The sequence below is a fragment of the Natrix helvetica genome, assembly GCF_964273705.1.
Source record: "Natrix helvetica genome assembly, chromosome: Z".
In the NCBI taxonomy this organism is placed as follows: domain Eukaryota; kingdom Metazoa; phylum Chordata; class Lepidosauria; order Squamata; family Natricidae; genus Natrix; species Natrix helvetica.
This window is the reverse complement of record NC_138554.1, coordinates 112,600,285-112,627,579: the sequence shown is the minus strand read 5'-3', so window position 1 is coordinate 112,627,579 and position 27,295 is coordinate 112,600,285. Positions and strand designations below refer to the sequence as shown.

The window sequence follows — 27,295 nt, the reverse complement described above, 5'->3', positions numbered from 1 at the left end:
AAAATGATTCGCATTTAATAAACGCTGATGAAAAGACAGTATTTTACAAAAGCAGATGCGAAGAGTGGTAACGTGGTTCCTTGGGAGAAAAGCAGCAGGAACTACTTTCAGAAGTGATTTGCAACCTTCCCTGCCTATTTCCCCACTGAGTTTGCTTGTGGGAAGCTGGCAGGAAAAGTAATAAATGATGATCACATGATTATGGAGGTGCTGCACCAGCCAGAACTGTGATGATCATTATAAGTAGCACTCATTCATTGCTGCTGCAACTTCAGCATAGTTGTTAACTGAGAACTACTTGGAAATTGTGAAAAATGTTTAATTGACAAGTGAAAAGAAGCATACATAGACAGTTTTATTCACAAAGATGGTGGATTTACCTTTTGAACCCTCAGCCGGAAAAACCATTGCTTTCTATTGTTGAAAAAGGCTGAGATGCATTAATGCAAATGTTACGGTGAAAGACCGAAATCTGGTGAATGTCGACATTCACCGGTGAAAGACCGAATATTTCATTACATTGTTTTACATTCGGACCTTCACCGGTGAATGTCGACATTCACACAGTCGCTTGGTGTATGTCCGAAAATACCCTTATCCTCTCGACACCCTTACCCTAATCCCCTTACCCTAATACCTCGGCTCCTCACTTCCTTTTAAGCGTCTTCTATTCGTGGAGTTTTTTGTTTTTTTTAAACCTGCGATCCTTAAGAAGACGCTTAAAAGGAAGCGAGGAGCCGAGGTATTAGGGTAAGGGGATTAGGGTAAGGGTGTCGAGAGGATTACCCTTATCCTCTCGACACCCTTACCCTAATCCCCTTACCCTAATACCTCGGCTCCTCACTTCCTTTTAAGCGTCTTCTATTCGCGGAGTTTTTTTTTTTTAAACCTGCGATCCTTAAGAAGACGCTTAAAAGGAAGCGAGGAGCCGAGGTATTAGGGTAAGGGGATTAGGGTAAGGGTGTCGAGAGGATTACCCTTATCCTCTCGACACCCTTACCCTAATCCCCTTACCCTAATACCTCGGCTCCTCACTTCCTTTTAAGCGTCTTCTATTCGTGGAGTTTTTTGTTTTTTTTAAACCTGCGATCCTTAAGAAGACGCTTAAAAGGAAGCGAGGAGCCGAGGTATTAGGGTAAGGGGATTAGGGTAAGGGTGTCGAGAGGATTACCCTTATCCTCTCGACACCCTTACCCTAATCCCCTTACCCTAATACCTCGGCTCCTCACTTCCTTTTAAGCGTCTTCTATTCGCGGAGTTTTTTTTTTTTAAACCTGCGATCCTTAAGAAGACGCTTAAAAGGAAGCGAGGAGCCGAGGTATTAGGGTAAGGGGATTAGGGTAAGGGTGTCGAGAGGATTACCCTTATCCTCTCGACACCCTTACCCTAATCCCCTTACCCTAATACCTCGGCTCCTCGCTTCCTTTTAAGCGTCTTCTATTCGCGGAGTTTTTTTTTTTAAACCTGCGATCCTTAAGAAGACGCTTAAAAGGAAGCGAGGAGCCGAGGTATTAGGGTAAGGGGATTAGGGTAAGGGTGTCGAGAGGATTACCCTTATCCTCTCGACACCCTTACCCTAATCCCCTTACCCTAATACCTCGGCTCCTCGCTTCCTTTTAAGCGTCTTCTATTCGCGGAGTTTTTTTTTTTAAACCTGCGATCCTTAAGAAGACGCTTAAAAGGAAGCGAGGAGCCGAGGTATTAGGGTAAGGGGATTAGGGTAAGGGTGTCGAGAGGATTACCCTTATCCTCTCGACACCCTTACCCTAATCCCCTTACCCTAATACCTCGGCTCCTCGCTTCCTTTTAAGCGTCTTCTATTCGCGGAGTTTTTTAAAAAAAACCTGCGATCCTTAAGAAGACGCTTAAAAGGAAGCGAGGAGCCGAGGTATTAGGGTAAGGGTGTCGAGAGGATAAGGGTATTTTCGGACATACACCAAGCGACTGTGTGAATGTCGACATTCACCGGTGAAGGTCCGAATGTAAAACAATGTAATGAAATATTCGGTCTTTCACCGGTGAATGTCGACATTCACCAGATTTCGGTCTTTCACCGTAACACAAACACTTGTAAATGGTTATGATTTTTTTAAGGAAATAAAAATTGTATCGGTGACTTTTCTGGAACCCTAAAGCTTTATCTATTACATTCTTTATACCAGTGGTTCCCAAACTTTTTCAGTCCACCAGTTTGGTGCTACAAACTGATCCTCAGTGCCCCCCACCCAATGGTGGAATTCAAATTTTTTTACAACCGGTTCTGTGGGCATGGCTTGGTGGGCGTGGCTGGGGGAGTCATGTGACTGGGCGGTTTGCACGACGGAAGGAAGATAGTAACAGTAAAATTCAAAACTGTAACAATTAATTATACATTTATTCAAAATCCAATTTAAAAACTTTTGTAGTTAATGTTAATTCAACAAAATTGTTAAACATGATCCAGTGATACCAGGTTTTCAAAGTCTGAACGTCATTTATCAAGAACCTTAGTAACTAGTAACGTAGTAAACTTAGTAAAATTTTGTAATTACTTCACTGTTCAGTAAATTCTTAACGTGATGGATGGGCTTGATAAAGTGATACCAGTTTCCCAATGTCTGGTTTTAAGTCACTTAGCAGGAATCTTAAATCACCACGTTCAGTAATCTGGAGTCTATTTCTTTGCTTGGAGAGAAGTTGGATGACCACACTGAAGCCACGTTCCACCAAATATGATGTTGGAAATGCAACAAGGAGCTTCTTAACCACTGTCCATAGTGCAGAATAGCGATCAAAAATTTCTTTCTGTAACCAAAACTCTTGGTACGATTTCTTGAACTTTGGCTTCAGGTCAATGTCACCAACATTTGCTTGAATTATTTGATGAGATTATTGCATGGTACCTAGGGATTCCCAATATGGAAAGTGAGAATGGGAACATTTTAACTGATCTATATGTTCTTGGGTTATAATTTTCACTAAAGAACCATGGGGATGGAAAGGGAAATATAGATAATGGAGTCCAATCCCCTTCCTCAACAGTTTGGAAGCAAAGAATAACTCTAGCAAAATGTAGCCTTTTACCTCTTTGGGGAATCATTATTTTTTTAAATTATTATGATTATTATGATTTTTTTTATTTTTCCCAATACAACTCATGCAAAGGATCATCCACAACTACATTACATTTTCCACACTCATATTTGTGATTCCTTATAACTTCTTTAAGCTAAACATTTTTAGTACAAATCAATGCATTGACATATATATATCACTAATGCAGTTTCCTATCTCTTCCATTGACATAATTAACACCTTATGTATTGAATACAAGTATATCAAGTATAGGTTAAACATGAATTGAAAAACATCTAATTCAAATGTATAAGCTGTGAATTTATTATATAATCACAGGCAAACATTGCACTTATGCCTAAGTCCTCTACCCATGCACATTATAAGACAGATAAAACTATCTTAGCTGGCTGTTGTAAATATTACTCTGCTAATTCAACAAGAAATGCTACTGCATGAATCCTTAATGCAGAACACAGCTAAAAGTGATTTTAGCAATTTTCTTCCCAAGTTAATTCAAAATGTATATCCAAATGTTCCTCTATTTTTTCCCCCAAGCACTAGGGAGGATTATATTCAAAACCAGACACTTTTGCTGTAGGTGTGTGTGTGTGTGTGTGTGTGTGTGTGTGTGCTTGCTTCTGGTTCCAGAAAGAATTTCACTTGTTTTTCAAATTTTGGTCCCATTTGCATCTCCCTTAGGATTCAGCAGCCTTGCAAGGATCCCTGGCTGCTTATAGAGCAGGGCTGCATGGCCACCTGCAAGCACAGGCGCGTGGGTGGGGACGGCAGTGGGAGCTTACCTCCTAGGCGCTGGCCGCACCGCGCAAACTACCGCCTGTTGCCCTGGGGAGGGGAGGTCTAGCCGCCAGCAAAGGACTTCTGTCGAGGTGCCCCGTGCAGGCAAAATAGCAAGTGAGCGAGCGAAGGAGGATCAGGCAGGCCACCAAGGCCCCTTCACCTCCCTTCGCTCCCACTTTGTCTTGATGAGGTCGCTGCAGCTGCCGGGCGTGGACGGACGGAGGTAGCCAGAGCAGCCTGAGTGGGTGACGATGGAGGATCAGGCAGCTCACTCGCTCGCCCATCCGCCCGGGCTGCCCCGCCGCTCTGGCTACCTCCATCCGTTGGCGACCTCATCAAGACAAAGTGGGAACGAAGGGAGGCAAAGGGGCCTCCCTTTGATTGCTCGCTCCCACCGCCCATCCGCACTATGCTAGCCCTGCCCACCGCTCACTGATTGGCTGGCTCACCAATCACCCCGCCCGCCTCTAAGAGCCCTATCTATAGAAAGCCAAGCAGAAAAAGGTAACTGGGTTTCAATAGGGCTCTTAGAGGTGGGCAGGGCAATTGGTGAGCCAGCCAATCAGTGAGCGGTAGACAGGGCTAGCATAGTGCGGATGGGCAGGGGGAGCGAGTGATCGAGCAGCTTCCAGATGGGCCGGGGTGAGTGAGCAAACTGGTTCTAAATGGCTTGCTAGAGAGGCCACCTCTAGCACTCCTCTGCCGCCTCTCTTGCCTCTTAGCACTGCCCTGCCTCCCCCCTTGCCTCTTAGCACCCCCCTAAGCCATCTCACCCCCCCCCCCCCCACTTTGGGAACCACTGCTTTATACCTTCTATACTGCACATTGATTGTTCAGTTGTTGAGAGCCTATAATTGTTCTGAGTTTTGGTAAACTTGATTTGAATTTTACTTTCTTTATAATTTTGTAATTTTCTGTTAGAAACAATAGCTTTGTGTTCTTAGTAAGTAGAAGGATATTTTAACTACCTTTATCATTATTGGTTAACATCAAAGGGTACCTTAAAACGTTTTTCATATAAATCTATATTTCTATAAAAATCTTACTTACAACAGACTGAGTACATATGAATGTTTTATATTTAACAGAACAGAACAACAGAGTTGGAAATGACCTTGGAGGTCTTCTAGTCCAACCCCCCTGCCTAGGCAGGAAACCCTACACCACTTCAGACAAATGGTTATGCAATATCTTCTTAAAAACTTCTAGTGTTGGAGCACTTACAATTTCTGGAGGCAAGTTGTTCCACTGATTAATTGTTCTAACTGTGAGGAAATTTCTTAGTTCTAGGTTGCTTCTCACCTTGATTAAATTTCCACCCATTGCTTCTTGTCCTGCCCTCAAGTGCTTTGGAGAATAGCTTGACTCCTTTATGGCAACCCCTGAGATATTGGAACACTGCTATCATGTTACCCCCTGGTCCTTCTTTTCATCAAACTAGATATACCGAGTTCCTGTAACTGTTCTTCATATGTTTTAATCTCCAGTCCCCTAATCATTTTTGTTGCTCTTCTCTGCACTCTTTCTAGAATCTCTACATTTCTTTTACATTGCGGCAACCAAAACTGGATGCAGTATTTCGTGTGTGACCCTACCAAGGCATTATAAAGTGGTATTAACTCTTCACGTGATCTTGATTCTATCCATCTATTTATGCAGCCTAGAACTGTGTTGGCTTTTTTGGCAGCTGCTGCACACTGCTGGCTTATATTTAAATGGTTGTCCACTAGGATTCCAAGATCCCTTTCACAATTAGTACTATTGAGTGAGGTACCACATACACTGTACCTGGGTATTTTGCTTTTCTTGCCTAAATGTAGAACCTTTTTTTTTGCAGTAGATTTTTTTACATTTCTCTATTAAATGATACACAACTAAAAAGTTACAATAAAATGATGGAAAAAACTGACACTATTTTGGATATTTTATTATTTCACACTGAAATCATGTATTGCAGCTTTGCGGACTGGCAAGGTGGTGGCGAGAGGAGATCACATGAGCGATGGATATGTGTGCCTGTTACTTGTGCAGATGGAGTGCACATGCTTGCCCACTGCTCTTGCTCACCTGCTGCTCCAAGCAGCCTGGTTCTGAATAGCTCATGGCCTGATAACGGGATTGGGAATCCTGGATATATTGTACATTTAGATGTGTGCTCTTTAAATGCAAGGACACATTCTTGCTGGTAGTTAGAATCTATAATATTATTATTTGCAAACAAAATTTTCCTATTTAGCTTGCAGAACTTGGGTTCATTGAGTTTACAAAAAATGTAAATATTGCAGAATATACAGCCTCATGTTAGATAATTAAGTTCCATTTCATACTAAATAAACTAAATTATTAATGTATCTTAAATAGAAAACTCTCTTTAGATAGATTTTTACTCCAAAAGCATTTTATTAAAACAAATTTGATAAAAATAAAAAAACTGATTTAAATAAAAAAAATCAAATTTAAAATTTAAAAATCAGATGTTTTTGATTTTTTTTTAAAAAATCATCAGTTGTTATCCACCCACAAACCCAAGGACCATATGATGGAGTAAGCTCCTGTTACTTGCTTCAGCTCCTACCAATTTAGCAGTTGAAAACATGCAAATGCGAGTAGCTAAATAGCTGCACTTTGGTGAGAATATAACAGCATTCCATGCACCTCCACATATAGTTCTGCTGGTCATATCACCATAGGCTTTTCTTTGGACAACTCTGGCTCCCTCAATTAAGAAATGGTGATGAGCACAGCCGCCTAGAATCAAACACAACTATACAAGAAAAACCTTTACCTTTATCATTACAAATAAACAAAAAATAATTACATTTCCAATTATATAGTGGACACTTATACTTATCCATTGCAGCTTGTAATACCATCTGAAATGTCTAATTCAGTGGTTCCCAACCTTTTTTTTTGGCCATGCCCCACCTAAGCATCTCTAAAATCCTGATCCCCCCCCCACCGCGACATATAATTCTTACTTTACTCAAAAAGTGAACTCTACTTACACGGAGGAAGCCTAAAAGGACATTAACTTGGTTTTAACAAGGTTCAAATTGCCCCCATTAAAAATCAAACTGGCCTTCCTGTGGGGCATGGGCCCCACATTGGGAACCACTGGTCTAATTGGATTATATCCACTGAAAATAACTTGGAAGTCACATGTGTAAAGTCATATAGGTAAAGAAGCATACATTTTGATTACTTGCACTTTATCACCTACCTCCAAATGATTAGAAGCCCCCTTTCCAGCTCTTTGATGACTTCTTACTTGCTACTTTTCCACAGAATATCCTTAAATGGTTATTTGTCTCTGAAAAATATTGAAACAAAATATTTTTCTCTATAAGTATATAATAAACATCTATTAGCTTTTATGTATTTTTGTTTACCTTAAAATACTTTAAAGATTTTATAATGTTTGGCTATCGACATTAAAATCCTTGGGGAATTTTGCCCGGAAAGGGAATTTGTGCTGCAGCTGCCAAAAAAGTCAACAGTCGTAGGCTGCATTAACAGAGGGATAGAATCAAGATCACATGAAGAGGTTTACTAACCTCTTTTTAATATCTTGTAAGACCACACTTGGAATATTGCGCCTGTAGAAAGAGACTGTAAAAAGAGTGCAGAGAAGAACAACAAAATGATTAGGCGACTGGAGACTAAAACATATGAAAAACAGTTAAGGAATTGGTTATGTCAAACCTAATGAAAAGAAGGACTAGGGATGATGTGATAGCAGTGTTCCAATATCTAAGAGGCTGCAATAAAGAAGAGAGGGTCAACTTATTCTTCTATTCTAAGCACCTAAAGGAGGACAAGAAACAATGGATGGAAATTAATCAAAGAGCGAACCAATCTAGAACTAAGAAATTTCCTGATAGTTAGAACAATTAATTAATAGAACAACTTGCTTTCAGAAGTTGTGCATGCTCCACCACTGGAGGTTTTTAAGATGAGTTTGGACAGCCATTTATCTGAAATGGTATAGGGTTACCTGGTTGAGTAGGGAGTTGGACTAGAAGGCCTCCAAGGTTCTTTCCAATCCTGTTATTTCATTATTTTAAGAAATAATCAAGGCAAGTAGAGCTCATGGTGCAGAGGTTTCTTCTCAGGCATTTTTATAATAAAGAGTCTGAGATCTCAGAATATTTTAATGTCTCTTGCTGTTTCTGCAAAGCCTGCAGTGTCTATTTTTACTTTTGGGTTGAAATATATGATATGAAATATATCAGTCATGTGCTGTCATAAACCAGGAGATGATAGACCCGTGATAGTGAACCTATGGCACGTGTGCCACAGGTGGCACGCGGAGCCAAATCTGGAGGCACGCGAGACATTGCCCTATGTCAGCTCCAGCGCGCATACGTGCACTGGTCAGCTGATTTTTGGCCTTTCGGAGGGCAGGGAGAGGCCGTTTTCGCCCTCCCCACGCTTCAGGAAAGCCTCCAAAGCCTGTGGATGGCAAAAAAATGGGCCCAAAGGGCCTACTGGAAATTCATAAATGAATTGCATAAATTTCTGCAGAAATATTGCAGAAATAAAATATAAAATGTAATATCTTCTCAAAATCCTAAAACTGAATGAAGAATACACAAATGAGTAAAAAAATCATATTTTTTCACTGAGGAATATATTCCCAAACTACATATTTGTGTGCATTCGTAATCAGGTCTGAGTGAGTGAGGACCTGCCTTATTTAAAGAATAGAATTCTGGGTATAGAAGTCTAATGCTTATAACACGTGTTTGGAGATTTCAGAGAATCTATGACAAGCAGTTATTGATGCTCACCAAGCTGGAAAAGTTTACAAATAAATTTTTAAAGTTTTGTATTCTACCAGTCCACTCTCAAAAGATTGTGTACAAATGGAGATAATTCAGCACCACTGTTATCCTCTTCAGGAAGTTTGACCAATCAACATCATACCAAGAACAAGGTGTTTATTACTCTAGGCGGCCTCAGAGAGGTCCAGGCTAATGTCTAAGGAACTAAAGGCCTTTATTGTATTGGTGAATATTACTGTTCATGACAGAACCATTGGAAGAAACTGAACAATAGTGATATGCTTCTTGCAAGGTTGCAAGAAAGAAAATTTATCCAAAATTCTGTTGCTATTCTCCAAAAAGAAAATTGCTTCCCGTCTATAGTTTGTAAAAGACCACATGGGTAAGCCAGAAGGCCATTGGAAGAATTTTCTGTGAGGTATGACACTGAAATATAATTTTTTTTGACTTGAATTAAAAATGTTATATATGGCTGAAAGGGAAAACACTGCGTTCCAGTATCAGAACTTTATCCTATTTATGAAATATGCTGTTGATAGTAATGATTTATGTCTGGCTCTGGACCAGGATGACCTGACAACTTTGATGGAACTATGAATTCTGAATTGTATTAGCAATTTCTATGGGAGAATGTCAGTTGTCCATGAACTGAAGCTCAAAGGAATGCAGCAAGATGATTCTGCAAAACAAGTTGTACAACCAAGGAAGCAAAAGAAATTTAATGTTTTGGAATGTCCATGTCAAAATCCTGACTTAACCATATAGAAATATTGTGGAGGGGCCTGAAGAGGGCAGTTCAAGCAAGCCTATTAACATCCCTGAATTGAAGCTGTTGTATAAGGAAGAATGGGCTATAATTCCTCCAAGATGATGTGTACAACTAATCATAGTGGATACGTTTAGTTGCAGTTATTGCTGCATATCGGTCCTGAAAGCAAAGGTTCTCATACTTTTATCACTCAAAATATATAGCTGATCATTTTCCACAATAAATTACTTAATAAGTGTGATTTTGACTCATTTTTTTTAAATGACTTATTTATCTAGTTTTAGAACATTTGGAGAAAAGCTCAAATTGTATGCTATAGTTTTGCAGAAATATTAAAAAATTAAATGATTAGCCACCACTGCGTAATCTACAGTTGGATATTATAGATACAGAAATAATGTAAGATTTTTTTTTCATTTAGTGTAGTACAATTTCTTAAATTAGAAATTTAAATTTTTTAAATTAGTGCTATAGAAAGGAGAGTTTTACAATAGATAAAACAAATATGATCAGAGAAATAAGATTTTGAAGACTTTAAATTTAATGAAAACAGGTTTGAGAATTTCCAACAGAGAAGTTTATAGTTTGAAGTAGCTGAAATTTTGAAGAAACTATTAAGTTTCTATAGGTATACCAACTGTAGGGGACAGATACTGTTTTTCTAGAGAGAGACAGGGGGGAGGTATTCTCATTTTTTAAAATCTGGGATTGATTGTATGTATACATAACAGAAAATGTACCTAATAGTAGCTCTTATCTACTAAAAGTGGACCTTATTTACAGTACAAGTTCAATGAAATAGTTGGGGTTTCCTTTTGTATTACAAGGGCTTCTTCGTTAAAGATAATTGAATGCAATATAATGCAAATTTAAAATCTTTGGAGATGTGGCATATTATAGAAGCAGTATTCTAATTTCACGTCTCAGGTTCTCTTCAAAGAAGGTATTGGTCGATTTCTTCAGAAAAAAATGGATAAGTCAAGGAAGCTCAAAAAGAAGTAATATACTTGTGGGTGGCTTTTTTTTTTTTACATTGGAATAAAATGCAGCTTTTCATAAAATATTGCTTATCAAAAAGGGAATATCATGATAGTATAATGTCACAAAGCAAACAGCAGTCACTGGATAACCTTATCTGCACGAGGTCATGCAGTGGCAAAGCATTATCATTATAATTCAGTTCAGATTAGAGTTCTTACAAAAGCTCTTAAAGAAGATAAAAACCAAACATATGACAGCCATTTCTTATTTAATTCGGTTATGAGAATATTATCTTGCATTTATATAATTCCAAAATACAAGTACTCTTAAATAGTAAGGTACCTAATAAAATGAGCGTACCCCAGCTGTTTGGTAGAAATGTTGATTGTATGACTAGTGATCTTTGTTTTAGATCTTAAATTATCTCCATAATTGTTAACAATTTATAGTAATTCATCTGTTAAATGAATTTTATATAACTCACGGTCATTGGTCTTTAAACATTTTAGCTTTTGAAAAAATGAAACTTACATTTTCTAGAATTTCATTATAGAACACTTAGATTTTGAGTAATTAGCACGAATTAGCAAAACTGGAATTCAAGGATCTTTTTTTACTAAAAGGGATAATTTGAAGGAGAGGAAGCTATAAAAGCAGAACTGGAATAGAAATAAAATAAGAGTGGATGTAGCAGCAAAGCATGGTAGATGAAGGAAACAGAACAGGGAATGTGTAAAGTTGTTTCCATCATTCCATCATACTTATGTTCTTCTAATATGTGATATTTTCTATTCAGAGAAATATTAGAATATATATTTAGTAGGAGTGGAACTTTATTTTTTGTGAAATAATACTCTTGCTTTTTGAAATTCCCACAATTCTGTTATCTTTTATTTTAGGAATTTATTACATCAAACTGCTAGGGAAATTTCTCATATGAAGCAATCCAGGACACAATATAGGGAATTTATAAATTAGTAAAGTTGTAGACTAAGATACGGATACATAAAGACAATGCTAGATTTTTACACTTTTTCTTGTTCTAGCACAAATGTGTGACTTTCTCAGGAACTGCAGGAGATATGAAATAAGGCAGATATGTGCCTATGTCAAGTAACCTACGAATTAATTCTATTTGTCTATGTAATACTGCATATTATTGAAATAGCACTAGAACACCTCTTAATTTATGGCATGAAATACAATTCTAGATAACTCTCTAAGAATGTAATAATGTTTTTTATAGAAAGGCCGGTATGGAAATGGGTTTTTATTATAAAAGGCCTTTGTGTTTCCTTATTATGATAGATGGTCCAGTTTCTGCAATATATAAATAAAACATAAGCTCATTGATTTTAATGATAATTAATAAAAAACAAAGTATGAGACCATAGTTTTTGTTGTGCAATCATCATTTTCATTGTTTAAGAGTTAGGCTTGTAGCTCTGCGAAGAATCTTATAATCCTATCTTTTCTGTATATGTTATGTATGTCCTAAAGAATAAATATTAAATAATTAAAATTACATGAAAATCATATGGAAGCTTCTTGATATGAATTTATTCTATTTATATTATCAAAAATGTTAAGAATAAAATTAAATTAACTTTTTATAGGTTGGGCTCATGTGGTTTGTGCTCTGTACATTCCCGAGGTGCAGTTTGCAAATGTTTCTACAATGGAACCTATCGTGTTGCAGTCTGTTCCTCATGATCGTTATAATAAGGTATAATTAAATTATGACTTTCTTTTCTTTATATAACATTGTTATTTTAAAAATTTAAAATATTTTAGAATTTATAAAAATACTTCTATGAACTCTTGCACTTCGCTTTTTTACTGAAACGAGTAAATTAGAAAAACATCTTCTAATAATAACATAATAATTTGTAGCATGAAGTGATTTTTGTTTAGTTAATATTTCAGCATAACCTGAAATATTTTATTTAAATAGATTTCCAAAATAAATAAAACGTATTTTGAAATATTTTCAGCGTTATTAATAATAATTGTACTTAGCACTGTTATAAGCAAATGAAGGTTATTAGAAATGCTAGTTGAGAGCAGAATGTCAGCTTGTCATTTATATAATTATATATTTTGTTTCTTACAAAAGTCAAACGTCTTTGGTCATTGGTTTTGTTATTGAGAAGGTCAATGTGATTCCAGCAGTTCTCCTCTCTCCTAGTATTGTAAAATATAGCTTTCTATTTGGTATTAAATTGATCAAGCATATTGATAAATACCTAAATAAATTGGAAGTTATTCCTTTTTTTTTTTTGCTATTTACCAAAAAGTAATATATAATCAGGTTTATTTTGATGGTATGTGAAGAGTTTTCAGTTGTAAATTTTTTGAAAACTAAAATAAGGCTATGGCCTCCTCTTTAGATAAGTGTTAAACTGATACGACATAAATTTCATCCAATCATGGTGGCTGCAATTAATAATTAGAGCTCATTTTTTAAATACTTGGAACAAAATATTTTTAAAGTGTATAGGTAGTCCTTGACTTACAACTGGTCACATAACAATTGTTTGGAGTTACAGTGGCCTTGGAAAGGGTTCTGGACATATAAAGTCATTTGGATTCACTCCCAGCCGAAACCTGTCAATGGTGTTGGTCCATATGAGATGCCCGAAGAACAGTCTTACCCAGTTATCTGAGAACAGTTCAATCCTGCTAGACCTGATGAAATGGGCAGGGTCCTCTCTGTTGTCAGTGCAATCACCTGTCATTTGGTTCCTTGTCAGTTTTGATTGGTGAAAGCTTTCAGGATAGTGGCTGCCAGGTGGGTTCAGGTAGTTATTAATTCCTCACTGCTGAAGGAGAGTTTCTCAGGGCTTTTTTAAAGTGGCCCTGGGTTTGCCGTCTTCTAAAAAATCCATCTCTTGAACTCACCTACCTGGACAGTTTTCATCCAGTTTCTAACCTTTCTTTCCTAGGGAAGGTGGTAGAGAAGGTAGGTTGCTTGGCAGTTTCAGAGGGTCTGGATGAAGCTGATTATCTGGACCCCTTCCAGTCAAGATCTAGGCCCTGTTATGGGATAGAAACAACATTGGTCACACTTGCTGATGATGTTTGGCAAGAGAAAGTTGGGTGTGTCTGCAACTATACTTTCTGTCCTGGATGTGTTCAGCAGCTTCAATACCATCAATCAGGTATCCTTTTGGGCTGTCTGTAGGGTTTGGGGCTAGACAGCACAGTCCTGCAATGGTTTGGTTTCTTTCTCCAAAGCTAGTTCCAACCGGTTAGGGAGTGAGAGATCCAGGGCAACCCCTTTATGTTGCAGAGCTCAGTACTCTTTCCACTCTTTTAACATTATATGAAACCGCTGGGTGAGATCATTTGTCACCATGAATTGAAGTATCATCAATGCTCAGATTATAGTCAACTCTCTATTTCTACCCATGGTGTCCCAAGTGATGCTATTGCTGCCTTTCTATGTTGCTGGCGTCTCTGAGAGTCTGGATGGGGGACAACGTACTTTGACTGAACCCTGACAAGGCCAAGTGACTTTGGGTGCTAGGAGTGTTGAGATCCAGAGGTTTGGCATATCTAATGGGTTTATACAACCCCAAATAGACCTGATGCACAACTTGGGGGTTCTCCTGGACTTGCAATTCTTGCTTTAAAAGCAGGCAGAAGTCATGTCTAGGAGAGCATTTGCACAACTCAGTGCTGTGCATCAGTTACAACTTTTCTTGGATTGGGAGTACTTGTGCTTAGTTACTCAAGCCTTGGTCATTTCATGCCCAGACTATCGCAATTTACTCTATAAGGGCCTAGAAGTGTAATTGGAAGCTACAACTGGTGCAAAATGTGGTAGCACGGGCTGTTGTTGGAGCTTCTAGGGTGGCCCATGTTACATCATTGTTGGATTACTTACAGTGAAATTCAAGTTATTGGTTATCATCTTTAAAGCCCTTCATGGCATGGGCCCAAGCTCTCTGGAGGAACATCTTACCATAATGGGATTGGCCCATCCCTACTTTGCTGGCAGAGGGAGCATACTGCAGACCCCGTCAAGTCAAGGAATGTCCATTGATGGGGCCTAAAAGCATATGGACAAACTTAACCATAATTTAATGGGGAAACTGTGACCATCCTAAACTAAACTTTGTCCAAAAATGGTATCAATAGCAAATCAATATTAATATCAAATCAATAGGTATTGTGCAAAAGAGGTAATCAACAAGCCAGAACGTGAACAAAAAGACCAAAACACCTCCTCTTCAGAAGTTAACATCCAGATTAACAACAAGATTAATATCAAGTCTAAGTAAACAATACCCCAGTCAAGAAATTGCCAAACTAGCTAACAGTAAACAGGCCAACCAAAGAACCACTAAACTCTCTCCCACCAATAGACAGGGCAAGCCACTAGAATATAAATTGAGAGCAAATCCTACTGCCTGTTAATAATGATGTTATTTAATTTGAATAATGAAACCTCACCAAAAAACAACCAAGCTCAGAGAGCACCAAGGACTCCGCATTTCAACCCTGAGGTACAAATATTCTCCTTTATCGACTGTTCCGTATTCTGTATTCGAAAATAAGTTATTGTATATGACTTTTATTTGGTATTTAAAAATGCTTAATGCTAAACATACACATCTCCCTTCTTTCTTCATAGATTTTGTTTCTTGTTCTTGGATTGTTCTTATTGAGAATAGAATACAATAGGAGTAGGAGTACAATAGGAATATGAATAGGAATCATATCCAGTTCAATCAATTAATTCCAACTTCTTGCAAGAAGTTTTTTTTTACGGCACACAAGTTTGTTTCCCTGCATACAAGGACGAGAAACTTGACAGAGCTGGAAATCAAATACCTGTAGGCAAAGAAAGCTTGGAGGAAGCGAGGGTACTGTGGTGGTGGGTGGGCAAGCTTTTCTGCCCAGAAAATCCTCGTTTTTGATGGATGACGCTAAAAGACAGAGAAGGAGCTACTGGAAAGAAGTCAGTCAGTCCGGGAGTTGGGAATACCCTTGCACACCCGCCCCACCCCTCCCCACCTTCCACTCCCCTTGATAAAAGGAGTGGGTGGCTAAACGAAGGACAGGAAGCCCTGCCATGCCTGTTGAGGGGGGGGGGGAAGAGACGGCAAGAGGAGCCCCGTCTCACTCCATGCGCCCCAAAGAAAGGCAACAGCAGCCTGCCTGCTTCCCTTTCATGCCCTCTCTGGTGCTGGAAGCCAACTAACAGGCACACTCTCAGTCGCTCATTCATTCCTCTCCCTCTAACTCCCCCTCCCCCCGTCTTTGGCTTTGCTGGCCAAGATCAGCAGGCCAGATTCAGCAAGCTGAATGTGTTGGCACCGCCCAAGTGGAGAACGTGAGAAATGGGCTTTCTTTCAGTGCCTCTTCTACCTCTTTTCCGCCCAGGCGGCAGCAGGGTGTCCGGCTTACCAAATTTGGCCTGCTGATCTCAGTCGGCAGCGGCTCTGACCCAATCCTGGCCGTCAATGCTGCGGGCAAGAACTGATCCAGCTTCATGGCTGCACAGACAGAGCCCGCACCAGCCACTGCTCAGAGCTCCCGCGCAGGTCTCACTCCCTCCAGTCCCAGGTTGACAGGGCTACGGCTGCCAAGAATGTGCCAGAAACATCTCCAGGTGCCCAGAGAGACAGAACTTCTGGCCCTCGCTGGACCAGCTGATCTGCAAGCTGTGGTTAAAGGGCCGAGCAGCTATGAGGTGATCATGTTCACAGCCTCCTGCACCCCCAAAAATAAGACCTCCCTGAAAAAAAGCCCTAGTTGTTTTTTCAGGAGTCTGAAGAAAATAACACCCAGTCTTATTTTTGGGGGAACACGATTTTTCTCAACCCTCCTTCTGACCCGTGCAATATACAGGTTCTCAATGGAAGGCAGGCTAGTTGCAATTGTTTTTTCTGCAGTCCTAAATTATCAATTGAAGCCTATACCTGTCCTGTTTGGTTGCTGTACCAAACCAGACAGTTGTAGAAGTACAAATGACAAACTCAATAATTCCTCTGAAGAACTCTATCAACAGGTTGTGGGGTAGTCTAAACTTGAGGCACATTATTTGGGCCTGTTCAAATTTCTCTGAATTCTTTTTAAAATAGCATGCCCTGAACTGGACACAGTACTTGAAGTGGAACCTAAATAAGTGGAATGAAATAGAATTATTATTTGCTGTGATTTGGAAATTATTCTTATGCTAATGTAGTCTAAAATCGCATTTAATTTTTCCAGCCGTGTTCCACTGCTGGCGGATATTAAATTTACAGTCAATTGTTTGGAGTGTTATGACCACCCCATATATCTTCAGTGCTATTTGGTAGTTGAATGTGATAGTTGTTTGCTAATTGAAGATTTTTTTTCATTTTTTTATGTTAAATATAATACTGTTGCTCCCAGCTAATTTGAATAATCTTTACATAATGTCTTTTAATATTGTTTTTGGTTTTTGTCACTTAAGCTGTGCAAACCAATTTTATATCAGCCAAATGCAGTATTTGATAAGAATTCACTTCATTTAAACAAAAGTGTTTCTTGCATCGCTGTATTCTTACTAGTGTGCAGTTTTTATTTTAATACATTAATGGCTGTTCCGTGAGTGTTTTTTAGATAGCTATATTTCAACTTGTCAAGCTCACCTAGCTAATCTCCGAATTGTGTGATGGGTAGCATATACATTTAATTAATAAGTAAAATAAATAAAATTTAACAAATATTCCTCAAACTAGGTTGCAACCCATAGAAATTGATGAGGATCTTTCAGAGAATTTTGGTTTCTCCCTATCTATACATCTATAGTTTTGCTTAAGAAACAAGACACTATATAAAATATTCCTTTTTTTCCAAAATAAAAAAAATTGAACAGAAGAGAAAACTCAGTATTTCAAATAGTATCTCCCCAACTTTGGTGCATGAAAGGTATGAGTAGCGATCCTATCTTCTGAAAGAGTTAGCCAAAATAGCTTAGAATCTTTTTGTGCGAGGGATTTATCAGAGGGACTGATCGTTGTACCAAAGTGAAAACTGCAGTAAATTTTGGGGGGGCCCTGTGGTTCTAAAAAGGCAGAAAGATGCAACTACCTGATCAATCAGTCCTGTTAAATGAGTGAAGTGAGGACTGGGAAAGAATCTTGCTGTACACTTGTTACATTTTTGCCTCAATATCAAAAGGCTTAGGAATTTGACTACAAATAATTCAGCAGAGAAGGATGCAAAAGTAAACGTGGGGGAGGGGGGTTGGATCTTAGGTTTTCCTTTGAAATATGGTTTGCTTATCTGTAGCAGACAACCTTCGATTAATTTGACTGTATTAGTTTACATTTTCCAGCACATTTAGGAATGGCCAGTTTGGCTGGGACTAGTCAGTGACTTTTGAAGGATCAAAATTCTAGATTAAAATGTATTATTAAAAGTAAATAACATTGTGACAGAGGGAATATTAAAAACACAGGAGTAGATTAAAAATAGCTTCAAAATGGACAAAAGAAAGCAATTGCTAGTATAGTATAGGGCAGTGATGACTAACCTTTTTGGGCACCAAGTGCCGAAACGAGCATGAGTGCACGTGCTGGAGTGCATATGTGCACTGGCCGGCTGCTCTTTTCCGGGTTCTGCCACACGCATGCGTACAAGCCAGCTGCTCTGCGCAAAGACCATCTGGCCAGCGCACATGTGCACGATGGAATCCAGAAGAGCAGCTGGCAATGGCATGTGTGCCCATGGAGAGGGCTCTGCGTGCCACTTCTGGCACACATGCCATAGGTTCGCCATCACGGGTATAGGGATTAAGGTATTGGATTTAGTTGGGGAGAGATGGGTTTATTACTTTAAAATAGGAGGAGGAAGGAGTATTAATGTATGCTTGCCACCTTGAATTCCTTTTGTTATAATAAATAATAAAGATAGGATTTAAAATAATCTAATATTAATTCAGCAAATCTACAATACAAACTAATAATTACTCCCTTTAGCATCCATTGTGGCACCATTAGTTGCCCAATGGCTTACCGTAAAACAATTCTTTTTAAAGTATTCTAAAGACCTTCAAGAAGATTGTCCTCTGAATTCTTGGGAATATGGTATTCTGTAAAAATAAACTATGTTGCCTTCATTCCTTCCTTCCCAGTATGATACGGAAAATTTCATAACCTTCTTAGTCGGAATCACTCTTTGAATGTGTTGATTCTCATGCACGTAAGAAAAAGTAGTCTGCAGATACCTTGGTGCTAGAGCATAAAGGATTTTACAGTTGATAGCTGGCACATTTTATTTTTGAATAAACATCGCCTACATCATGCCAGAATTTCAATTTTATTCTTCCCATCTGATCCCTCATAGTTTTTAGATCTATATTTAGCAGGTATTATCAGCATTTTGATGGTACCTTACCCAAAATCTGACCTAGCAATTTCAGTATGGTTGTTAAACAATTGGAGTGAAAGAGACAAAGCCTGCAAAGGAATCACTGCTAGGATGAACTTGTTCCCTTCAACTGAAACTGCTCACTTAAATGAGAGCACAATCACTGAAGCACAGTTCCCCTCCCCCAATTCTCAGAAACATACCAGAAGCTTAGCATGGTTGATTTGCACTGAAAGCAGGTAAGAGATCTAAAAGGATCAAGAGGGACACCCTCCCTCCATCCACATCCTAACAAAAGCCTAGATCGAAGGAATGCTGTTTCTGCCCCATATCTGTCTCCAACACAGTTTGGAAAGAATCCAGATGATCCATTTAATTTAGTGACAGAAGTTATAATGCCTATATAATAAGTTTGGAGACTTGACTATACAATAGTTTTCCTGTACACCGCTTGGAGAGTCCAAGCAATGGGTTAATTCAGTCTGCTTGCCCTTAGGACTGAGGAACTATTTTTCCTTAAGCCACACCTCCTCCTGGTGTGCTCAATCCCCCAGAATTCTTCCTCAGTCAGCCCGTTTGGACGTATTTAGTTAGAGCTCTGAGCTAAATTGATCCTTTTTTTGGCTTGGACTCTCAAATTACGTTTAAAGTTTTTCTCTACTATTCCTCCAACATCGTGAGACGTTTCTCTCTTAAATTCTGCGACTTTCTTCAGTACAATCTGCACTTGAAGGCCAGGAGGTAAGCTGGAAGGTGGTGGGGGGTGCCCCTCAGCCGATCCTCTTGGGACGGCTTCGGAGGCCTGCCGCTTGTCGTTTAAAACGGCGCGGCTGCAGCGGCGAGGTTCCTAACTCCCCAGGCCCCTCGTTTGTTATTTTCGTCGATGTTTTTTCGCTCCCCGGCCTGCTAGAGGACCTCTGCCGCAGGGAGGAGTGGGCGATCGTCGCCATTGCGAGGCGCGTTCGCCCCTCGCTCTCCCTTAGCCCCACGCTGTTGCGGCGGCCATTTTTAGGCGCGAAAATAGCGCGCCCAGCCATGGCCGCCATTTTGCATCAGCCTCGTTGTTCAGGAGGCCGCTGGAGGTGGCAGGGCCTAGCAAGGGTTTCTCGGGCTAGGATCGCCACCTTCGCCTTTTGTCTATTTTTGCGAGCGGCGCTGGTTCCTGTGCCATTCCAACGGTCATCATACCGGCTCAGGGAGGAGGCCTTAAGTAAGCGCAGGCCTAAAGAATTTTTCTATAGTCATTCTCCTCCCTGCTTCTCCTGCGGAGCCTTGCACCCCGGTGCAGGCCCCAATCCTACCCCTGGGCCTCCGACTGGTGTGAAACATGGGATGATTTTATAGTATTGATTCGATTAATTGTATATATGGCAATTTTAACGATCATTTCGTTTTGTTTCCCATTACAGCACCCAGTCTATATCTATCCTTCTGCCTTATCATAGCCTTGCTCCATCTTGTGTGGTCATTGACTATGGACCTGCCCAGTCCTCCCGATTCCCAAGACGCTAGGCCGAGCCTCTCGCAGGCCCCTAGCAAGGGTTCCTCCTCTTCGGGGAGTGGGGGTGCGGGCAAGAGTGGTGGGGGTAGCTCTGGGAAACAGCGTTCCAGAACCCCTTCGGTAGCTGAGGCCAAGGATGCTGAAAGGCGCCAGCGGGCCCTTGACAAGCAATTCGAGAAGGCCAGACGCCAGGCAGACAGGGTGCAGTCCCTTTCAGGAGCCCCTCCCTCCCGGGAAGATCTCCAGTCGGTCCTCGCCGAGGAGGTGGAATCCCAGGACCTATCCCCTAATAGGTCATTTGCAGAGCCGGCTTCCCCGGTCCCTTCCTGGGCCTGTGAACAGGTTCCTCCCCCTGGGGATGCTAGCATAGACGATATGCAGGGTGAGGCTTCACCCCCCCTAGTAGAGGGCTTGGATCCCGATTCTGACTCTGAGGAGTTATCGCCCCGCATGCAGGAGCTAATGGCCCGTGCCATTGCCAAGGGCATCACGGAGGCAATGAAATTTAAAAGTCCTACCGCAGCGGCCCCTAGGGGTCCCAAACCCGATCAGGCAGCTCCGCCCCCAAGCAAGCGTGCTCGCCATCCTTCCCTGGAATCCTCGGTGGTCAGCGAGGCCTCTGCCATTGAGGACCCTGACCCGGAGGTGCTAGGCCTCTCGGACGACGAGGACCTTCCCCCCGAAGCGCCCGCCTTTGCGGGTCTCTTCAAGCCCAGCCTTTTTAAATCGGTCCTTCACAAGGTCAAGGCTGCCACCAGGGTGGGGATCAAGCCCAAGCCGACCGCGCCGGCGGATGATGCCCCTCCGGCTAATCCCAATGCGGTCATGTTTGATGTGCCAGCGCCCCAGCAAGAGCTGGTTCCGGTCCCGGGGCTGTTCCTCGACTTAATCCAGCGCCAGTGGGCTCAGCCAGCCACGCAATCCTCTCCCAGTGGGGTAGATAGGAAGCTTTATACTATGGAGCCAGTGTTGGAGGACCTTCTGGCCCTTCCCACTGTCGACCCGCCCATCGCTGCGCTCACTTCCAACTCCTCGCTACCGGCCGACCTCCTGGAAGGCCTTAAGGCGGAGGACAAGAAGGCGGAAAAGGCGTGCCACAAGACCCATCTGGCGGCTGCCTGGGCCATCAGGGCCTCTTCTTCCGCTTCCTTTTTTAATAGGGCCTCTGTGATCTGGCTGCGCGAGCTCCTAAACAAGCTCCCGGCGGGAGACATCCGTCTCCACCAGGACGTGTCAAAAATAATCGCGGCCTCCCAGTATGCCGCTGACGCGTCCCTCAATGCCACCAAATTTGCCTCCAGGGCCCTCGGTTCTAACATAACTTCCCGTCGACTGATCTGGCTCCGACATTGGCAAGCGGACCAGAAAAACAAATGGAAACTGGCTTCCGCCCCTTTTAAGGGGTCCAAATTGTTTGGCGAGTCCCTGGATCCTCTCCTCATTGAGTCCAAGGACAAGAGGAAGATCCTACCCTCTTTAAATAAAAAGCAGGAACGTAAGGCCGCTCCCTACTCTAGGAGGCAGTCCTTTCGTGCCTCCGAGCCTTCCACCTCTGCCTCTTCCTTCTCTCCCTCTAATAGGTCCTTCGGCCAGCAGGGCGACAGGTCCCAAGACAGAGCGCCTTTTCGGGACAGAGGCAGGCAGCAGTTCGGCTTCCGCAAGTATAACCGCGGTGGGGCCTCCAACAGGCCGTTCCGTAAGTCAAAGTGACTGCCAGGGCTTGGCGCCCATCGGGGGTCGCCTCCAGCTGTTCGCCTCTCATTGGGCCCAGAACACCGAGGATGCTTGGGTTCTGCAGACAGTCAGGGAAGGCCTCTCCCTAGAATTCCTGTCCCTTCCCCCTCGGACCTTCATCCGGTGCCCTGTCCCGTCCTGCCCCCAGAAGAGGCAGCGTATGGACCAGGAGGTCCGTCATCTCCTGGACATCAGGGCCGTGGAACCAGTTCCCCAAGGCGAAGAGGGGAGGGGGTTTTACTCCATCCTCTTCCTGGTACCAAAGAACTCGGGGGGGTGGAGAGCCATCTTGGACCTCAAGAACCTCAACAGGCATATCGCCTACCGGAGGTTCAAGATGCAGTCTCTGCAGTCCATTCTGGCGGGGATTCGACAGGGAGATCTTCTCACATCTATAGATCTCAAAGAGGCATATCTCCACATCCCCATCCGTCCTCAGCACAGGAAGTTCCTGCGCTTCTTTTATGCGGGTCGCCACTTCCAGTACAAAGCTCTTCCATTCGGCCTCTCGTCCGCTCCTCGGACGTTTACCAAAGTGCTGGCGGTAGTGGCGGCTCAGCTAAGACGCAGGCCCATAAGGCTCCAGTGCTACCTGGACGACATCCTGATCCAGTCGTCGTCCAGGCAGCAGGCCCTTCGGGATCTCCAAACCACTATGAGATCCCTCAGAAACCACGGCTTCTCTCTAAATATAGAGAAGAGCCATCTCACCCCAACCAACAGACTTGTACACCTGGGGGCGGTGATAGATACCAACTTGTGCAGGGTTTTCCTTTCCCGAGACAGGTTGACCGGTCTAAGGTCCATGACCCACAAGGTGTTGAGCTTGAGGCAGGCTCCAGTGGTCCTTCTGTCGCAGCTGCTGGGAAAAATGATCTCCTGCATTTCCATCGTGCCGTGGGCCCGCCTGCATTCCAGGTCTCTCCAGTGGCTGCTGCTGCCGCACCAGAGGGCATCCAGGAGCAACTCTACCAGGCCGATTCGAGTTCCCCCGGACGTGAAGAGGTCTCTCCGCTGGTGGGTGTCTCCGGCCATCCTCAAGGGCCACCTATTCAAGGAACCCGAGAGGTTGATCATCACCACAGACGCCAGCCTCTCCGGCTGGGGAGCTCACATGGGGTCCCTGGTTGTTCAGGGCAAGTGGTCCCAAGTGGAATCCAGCTACAGCATCAACCTGCTGGAACTGAGAGCTGCTCGCCTGGCCCTGCGCCATTTCAGCCGGCCCATCCATCGCCAACATGTGCTTCTGATGACGGACAATGTGGCCACCAAGGCCCACATCAACCGCCAGGGCGGCACCAGATCCAGAGCACTGATGAGAGAGGCGGAGTCCCTGGGACGCTGGGCGGAGCGCCATCTGGAATCCCTTCGCTCCGACCATATCTCCGGAGTGGACAACACACAGGCCGACTGGCTGAGCAGGACGACCATAGATCCTGCGGAGTGGAAACTGGACCCTCGCCTGTTCCACCAGATGTCCGACAGATTCGGGACTCCGGCCGTAGACCTGTTTGCGTCCAGGGACAACAAGCAGCTCGACCGCTTCTACTCCCGGTTCTTCTCCCCGGGGGCGGAGGGGACAGACGCACTGCGTTGCAAGTGGCCCCGCGAGCTACTGTATGCCTTCCCTCCCCTGCCTCTCCTTCCTCAATTCATCTCCAAAGTCATCGCAGAGGGAGCAGAGGTCCTCCTCGTGGCCCCGCATTGGCCCCGCAGGTCGTGGTTTGCCGACCTTGTCCACCTGTCGGTGTCTCCTCCGTGGCGCATTCCTCCGGACCAGATCTCCCTCAGCCAGGGGGCCGTGATTCACCCAGAGCCCCAGTGGCTCCAGTTGGCCGTCTGGCACTTGAGGGGGACCAACTAAAAGACCAAGGCCTGTCGGAGGAGGTAGTGAACACCATTCAGGCGGCTAGACGCCCTTCAACCACTAGGATTTATGATGCGTCCTGGGCCGCCTTCGCCAAGTGGTGTGAGGAACTGCTCATCGAGCCGACGACCGCGCCTGTTCCCAGAGTGCTTGACTTCCTTCAAGCGGGACTCAACAAGGGCCTGGCCCCGAACACCCTTCGACGCCAAGTGGCGGCTTTGTCTACTGTCTGGTCGGGCGACCGCCTTTTGCCTCTCAGCAAAATCCCGAAGGTGCGTCTTTTCCTCAAGGGTGCTTCTAACCTTCGCCCTCCCACCGTTCATCGCTATCCTACTTGGCAGCTGTCCGTGGTCCTGCGGGCCCTCTCTGGCCCTCCATTCGAGCCTTTACGCACTACTTCTCTTCGATTCCTGACGCTGAAGACGGCCTTCTTGATTGCCATCACGTCAGCTCGCCGGATTTCGGAGCTGGCGGCTCTCTCTGTTCGCCAGGATCTGTGCGTCATCCACCCTGACAGGGTCATTTTGAGGCTGGACCCGACCTTTACCCCCAAAGTAAACTCATGGTTCCATAGGGCGCAAGACATTGTGTTGCCAAATTTTTGTCCTCATCCGTCGCATCCCAGAGAGCGATCCTGGCACAATCTTGATGTCAGGAGGGCCCTGAAGGTCTACATCGCTCGTACTGCGGAATTCAGGAAGTCAGAGGCTCTTTTCCTCTCCTTCCAGCCCGGTTCCCTAGGGAAGAAGGTCACTTCCTCCACAATTGGCAGGTGGCTTCGCGCTTGCATTGCGACTGCCTATGAAAGTCAATCCAAGGCCGTCCCGCGCGGCATCACTGCACACTCCACACGAAGTGCTGCTACTTCAGCGGCCTGGGCCACCCAGGCCTCGATCCTGGACATCTGCAGGGCCGCTACGTGGTCCTCTCCTTCTCCATTTGTGCGACACTATAAACTGGACATTTTCGCCTCGGCTGAGGCGTCTTTCGGCAGGCGTGTGCTCCAGGCGGTTGTGTCAGAGACCGAATCCCGGGAGCCTTCTTCTGCCCACCCAGATGGACAATAACTTTGGTATGTCCCATTGCTTGGACTCTCCAAGCGGTGTACAGGAAAATGACCATTGGCTTACCTGAAGGGTCCTTTTCTGTACACCGCGGGAGAGTCCAACCCACCCTGGCTCTCAAGGCCGGGATTCGGGTTCCTCGTGTCAACAGTACATCATCTTGGACGCTTCGCTCCGTCCGCACGAACTGACTCCTTCAAAGAATTCTGGGGGATTGAGCACACCAGGAGGAGGTGTGGCTTAAGGAAAAATAGTTCCTCAGTCCTAAGGGCAAGCAGACTGAATTAACCCATTGCTTGGACTCTCCCGCGGTGTACAGAAAAGGACCCTTCAGGTAAGCCAATGGTCATTCTCCAAATTTTCTGGATTCAAAGAAGACCTTTTGAGGAGATATGCCATACTTTTCTTCTGTGGTAGGATCATTTCTTTTGTCTAGAGACGTTTCTATTCAGCTATGGAGAATTACTGTCTTTTTGTCCTAGCACAGCCTATCTCATAGTTTGATGACTTTTTTGGGGGGGGGGGGGGGAAATTCCCACATTAGTTGTTTCTAGCTCTAGAGAAAAAAGTTTGATAAAAAATCTGAGAAATTAATCAGAACAAATCAAGTAGCAGGTCGGAACTCAAGAGTAATTTCCCCCCAGCATTTTTAGTGCTAACATAATTGTTTCCAGAGAATGGATTTGGTGCAAATTAGATGAATAAGGTCTACCTCTAAAATGAAAAAAAAAGGCTTGGTTTTTTTTAAATTAGTGTAATAAGTGAACTATAATTGATATTTTAATACCATGTGTGAGTAGTTCAATAAATATAGTTTAAAATCTAATGTGTATATAGGAATGATAATTGCTTTAGTATTTTCTGCATATAGATTAGCCCATTGACATTAGAGGTATTTTTCAAACAGAAGAAAGTTCCCTACCAGAAATGACATTTATTTTCTATAGTTACTAGAAATAACTGAATTTAAACATTCTATTGTCTAATATATTAAGGGTATAATTCTGTTGCTTGCACCAAAAATCATTTTCCAGAAAAGAAATAAAAACTTATAAATGCAAAGTTGCAAGGTCAGAATTTAATTACCGGTAGTTAATTAGAACCCTCCAGACTTTAATTCAGTTTTATGCTGAAATCTTTTATTACACAAATACTCAAAATTTGGTTGTAAATGCATACATGGTCAGAAAATTATATAATAATTGGTTGCATAGTCAGCCAGATAATGAGACTAGATTATCCACCTATCATGTCCTTCCCAAAGACCTGGAATAGCCAGATGCTATTGTTTAATGATATTAATGGTATTGTTGCAGGATGTAAACTGTTCAAAGTAAAGCTGCTTTTTACAATAATTGATGGTGATTTTGTCAATGCCAGTGGTATTCAAATATTTTTATTATGGTTCATCGCCAGATGTTCAGACTGTATTTAGCACTAAAGAAGGTAACTGCTAAATGAAGAATGGCTGTCACATGCTGCCATAAGGAAGCATTGACATTGTAATATATGGAAATGACGTTGAGAGATGAGGGGAAGAGATGCTGCCTAGGAATAGTCAGACAACAGAGGTAGATGCCGCCAGTGGATTAATAGTCATATAAAAAACCTAGGAAAAACTTGCCCTTATTGATCAGCAGTTAAAAGTAAAGGAGAGAGAGTTTTACTTTCAGACTTGCAAGATTCTGTTAATGTAGGCTTAGAATAAAATAGTATTAGTTGTGTTTCCTGTTTTGTTTACTTGGAGTGACTGACGGATACAAAGGATGGTCCTAATTTGTATCTATTACTCTTATAGGGTATGTAATATTTGTGCTTCCCCAAAAACAGAACCAGGTATCATTTTCTTTTGGGCCCCAAAATATGCACGAGCTTATTTTTGGGGTATGTCTTATTTCTCATCTCCCCCCCCCCCCAGTGTATGGAAGGCCCACTTGTTCTGTTTGCTTGCGGCAGGGCAGCATGCTAGTGCTGCGGTCACGAGATGGGAGGGATAGAGCTGCCCCATGCACCTCACACTGGCTTATCTCAGTGCCCCACAGCCAGACCATCCATGCCCAGAAACCTACCTTGCCTCACAGCACCAGTATACCACTCGGGCTCCTGCTCGGTTGTGGCCATGAGCAAGCAAAAGAAGTGGGCCAGCAGCCACATGGGTTCCTGCACATGGGTGCTGGTTCTGTCTCCGTGAGGCAGGTGTTGGGGTGTGGATTGTCTGGTTGCGGGGGCCCTGAGATAAGCTGCTGTGGGGCAGCTACACTCCCCTTGCCTCATGGCTGTGGCACCATAAGCAACTAGACAGAATAGGCAGGCTGTTGTCTGTGCAGGCTCTTAAGTAGGGCTTATTTTAGGCGGGTAGAGCTTATATTGGGTGCATACATAAAATATGCT

The 27,295-nt window shown here is 42.9% G+C and overlaps 1 protein-coding gene across 5 annotated transcripts in view; it reads left to right on the top strand.

Moving 5' to 3' along the window:
- The window catches only part of MLLT10 (MLLT10 histone lysine methyltransferase DOT1L cofactor), a 149,477-nt gene that overhangs the window by 22,544 nt on the left and 99,638 nt on the right, over positions 1–27,295 (top strand). For all 5 annotated transcript variants that reach the window (XM_081971672.1, XM_081971670.1, XM_081971674.1 and 2 more), the window contains exon 4: positions 12,006–12,115. In XM_081971672.1, coding sequence (XP_081827798.1) covers positions 12,006–12,115 — 110 coding nt within the window. The remainder of the gene's footprint in view (positions 1–12,005; positions 12,116–27,295) is intronic.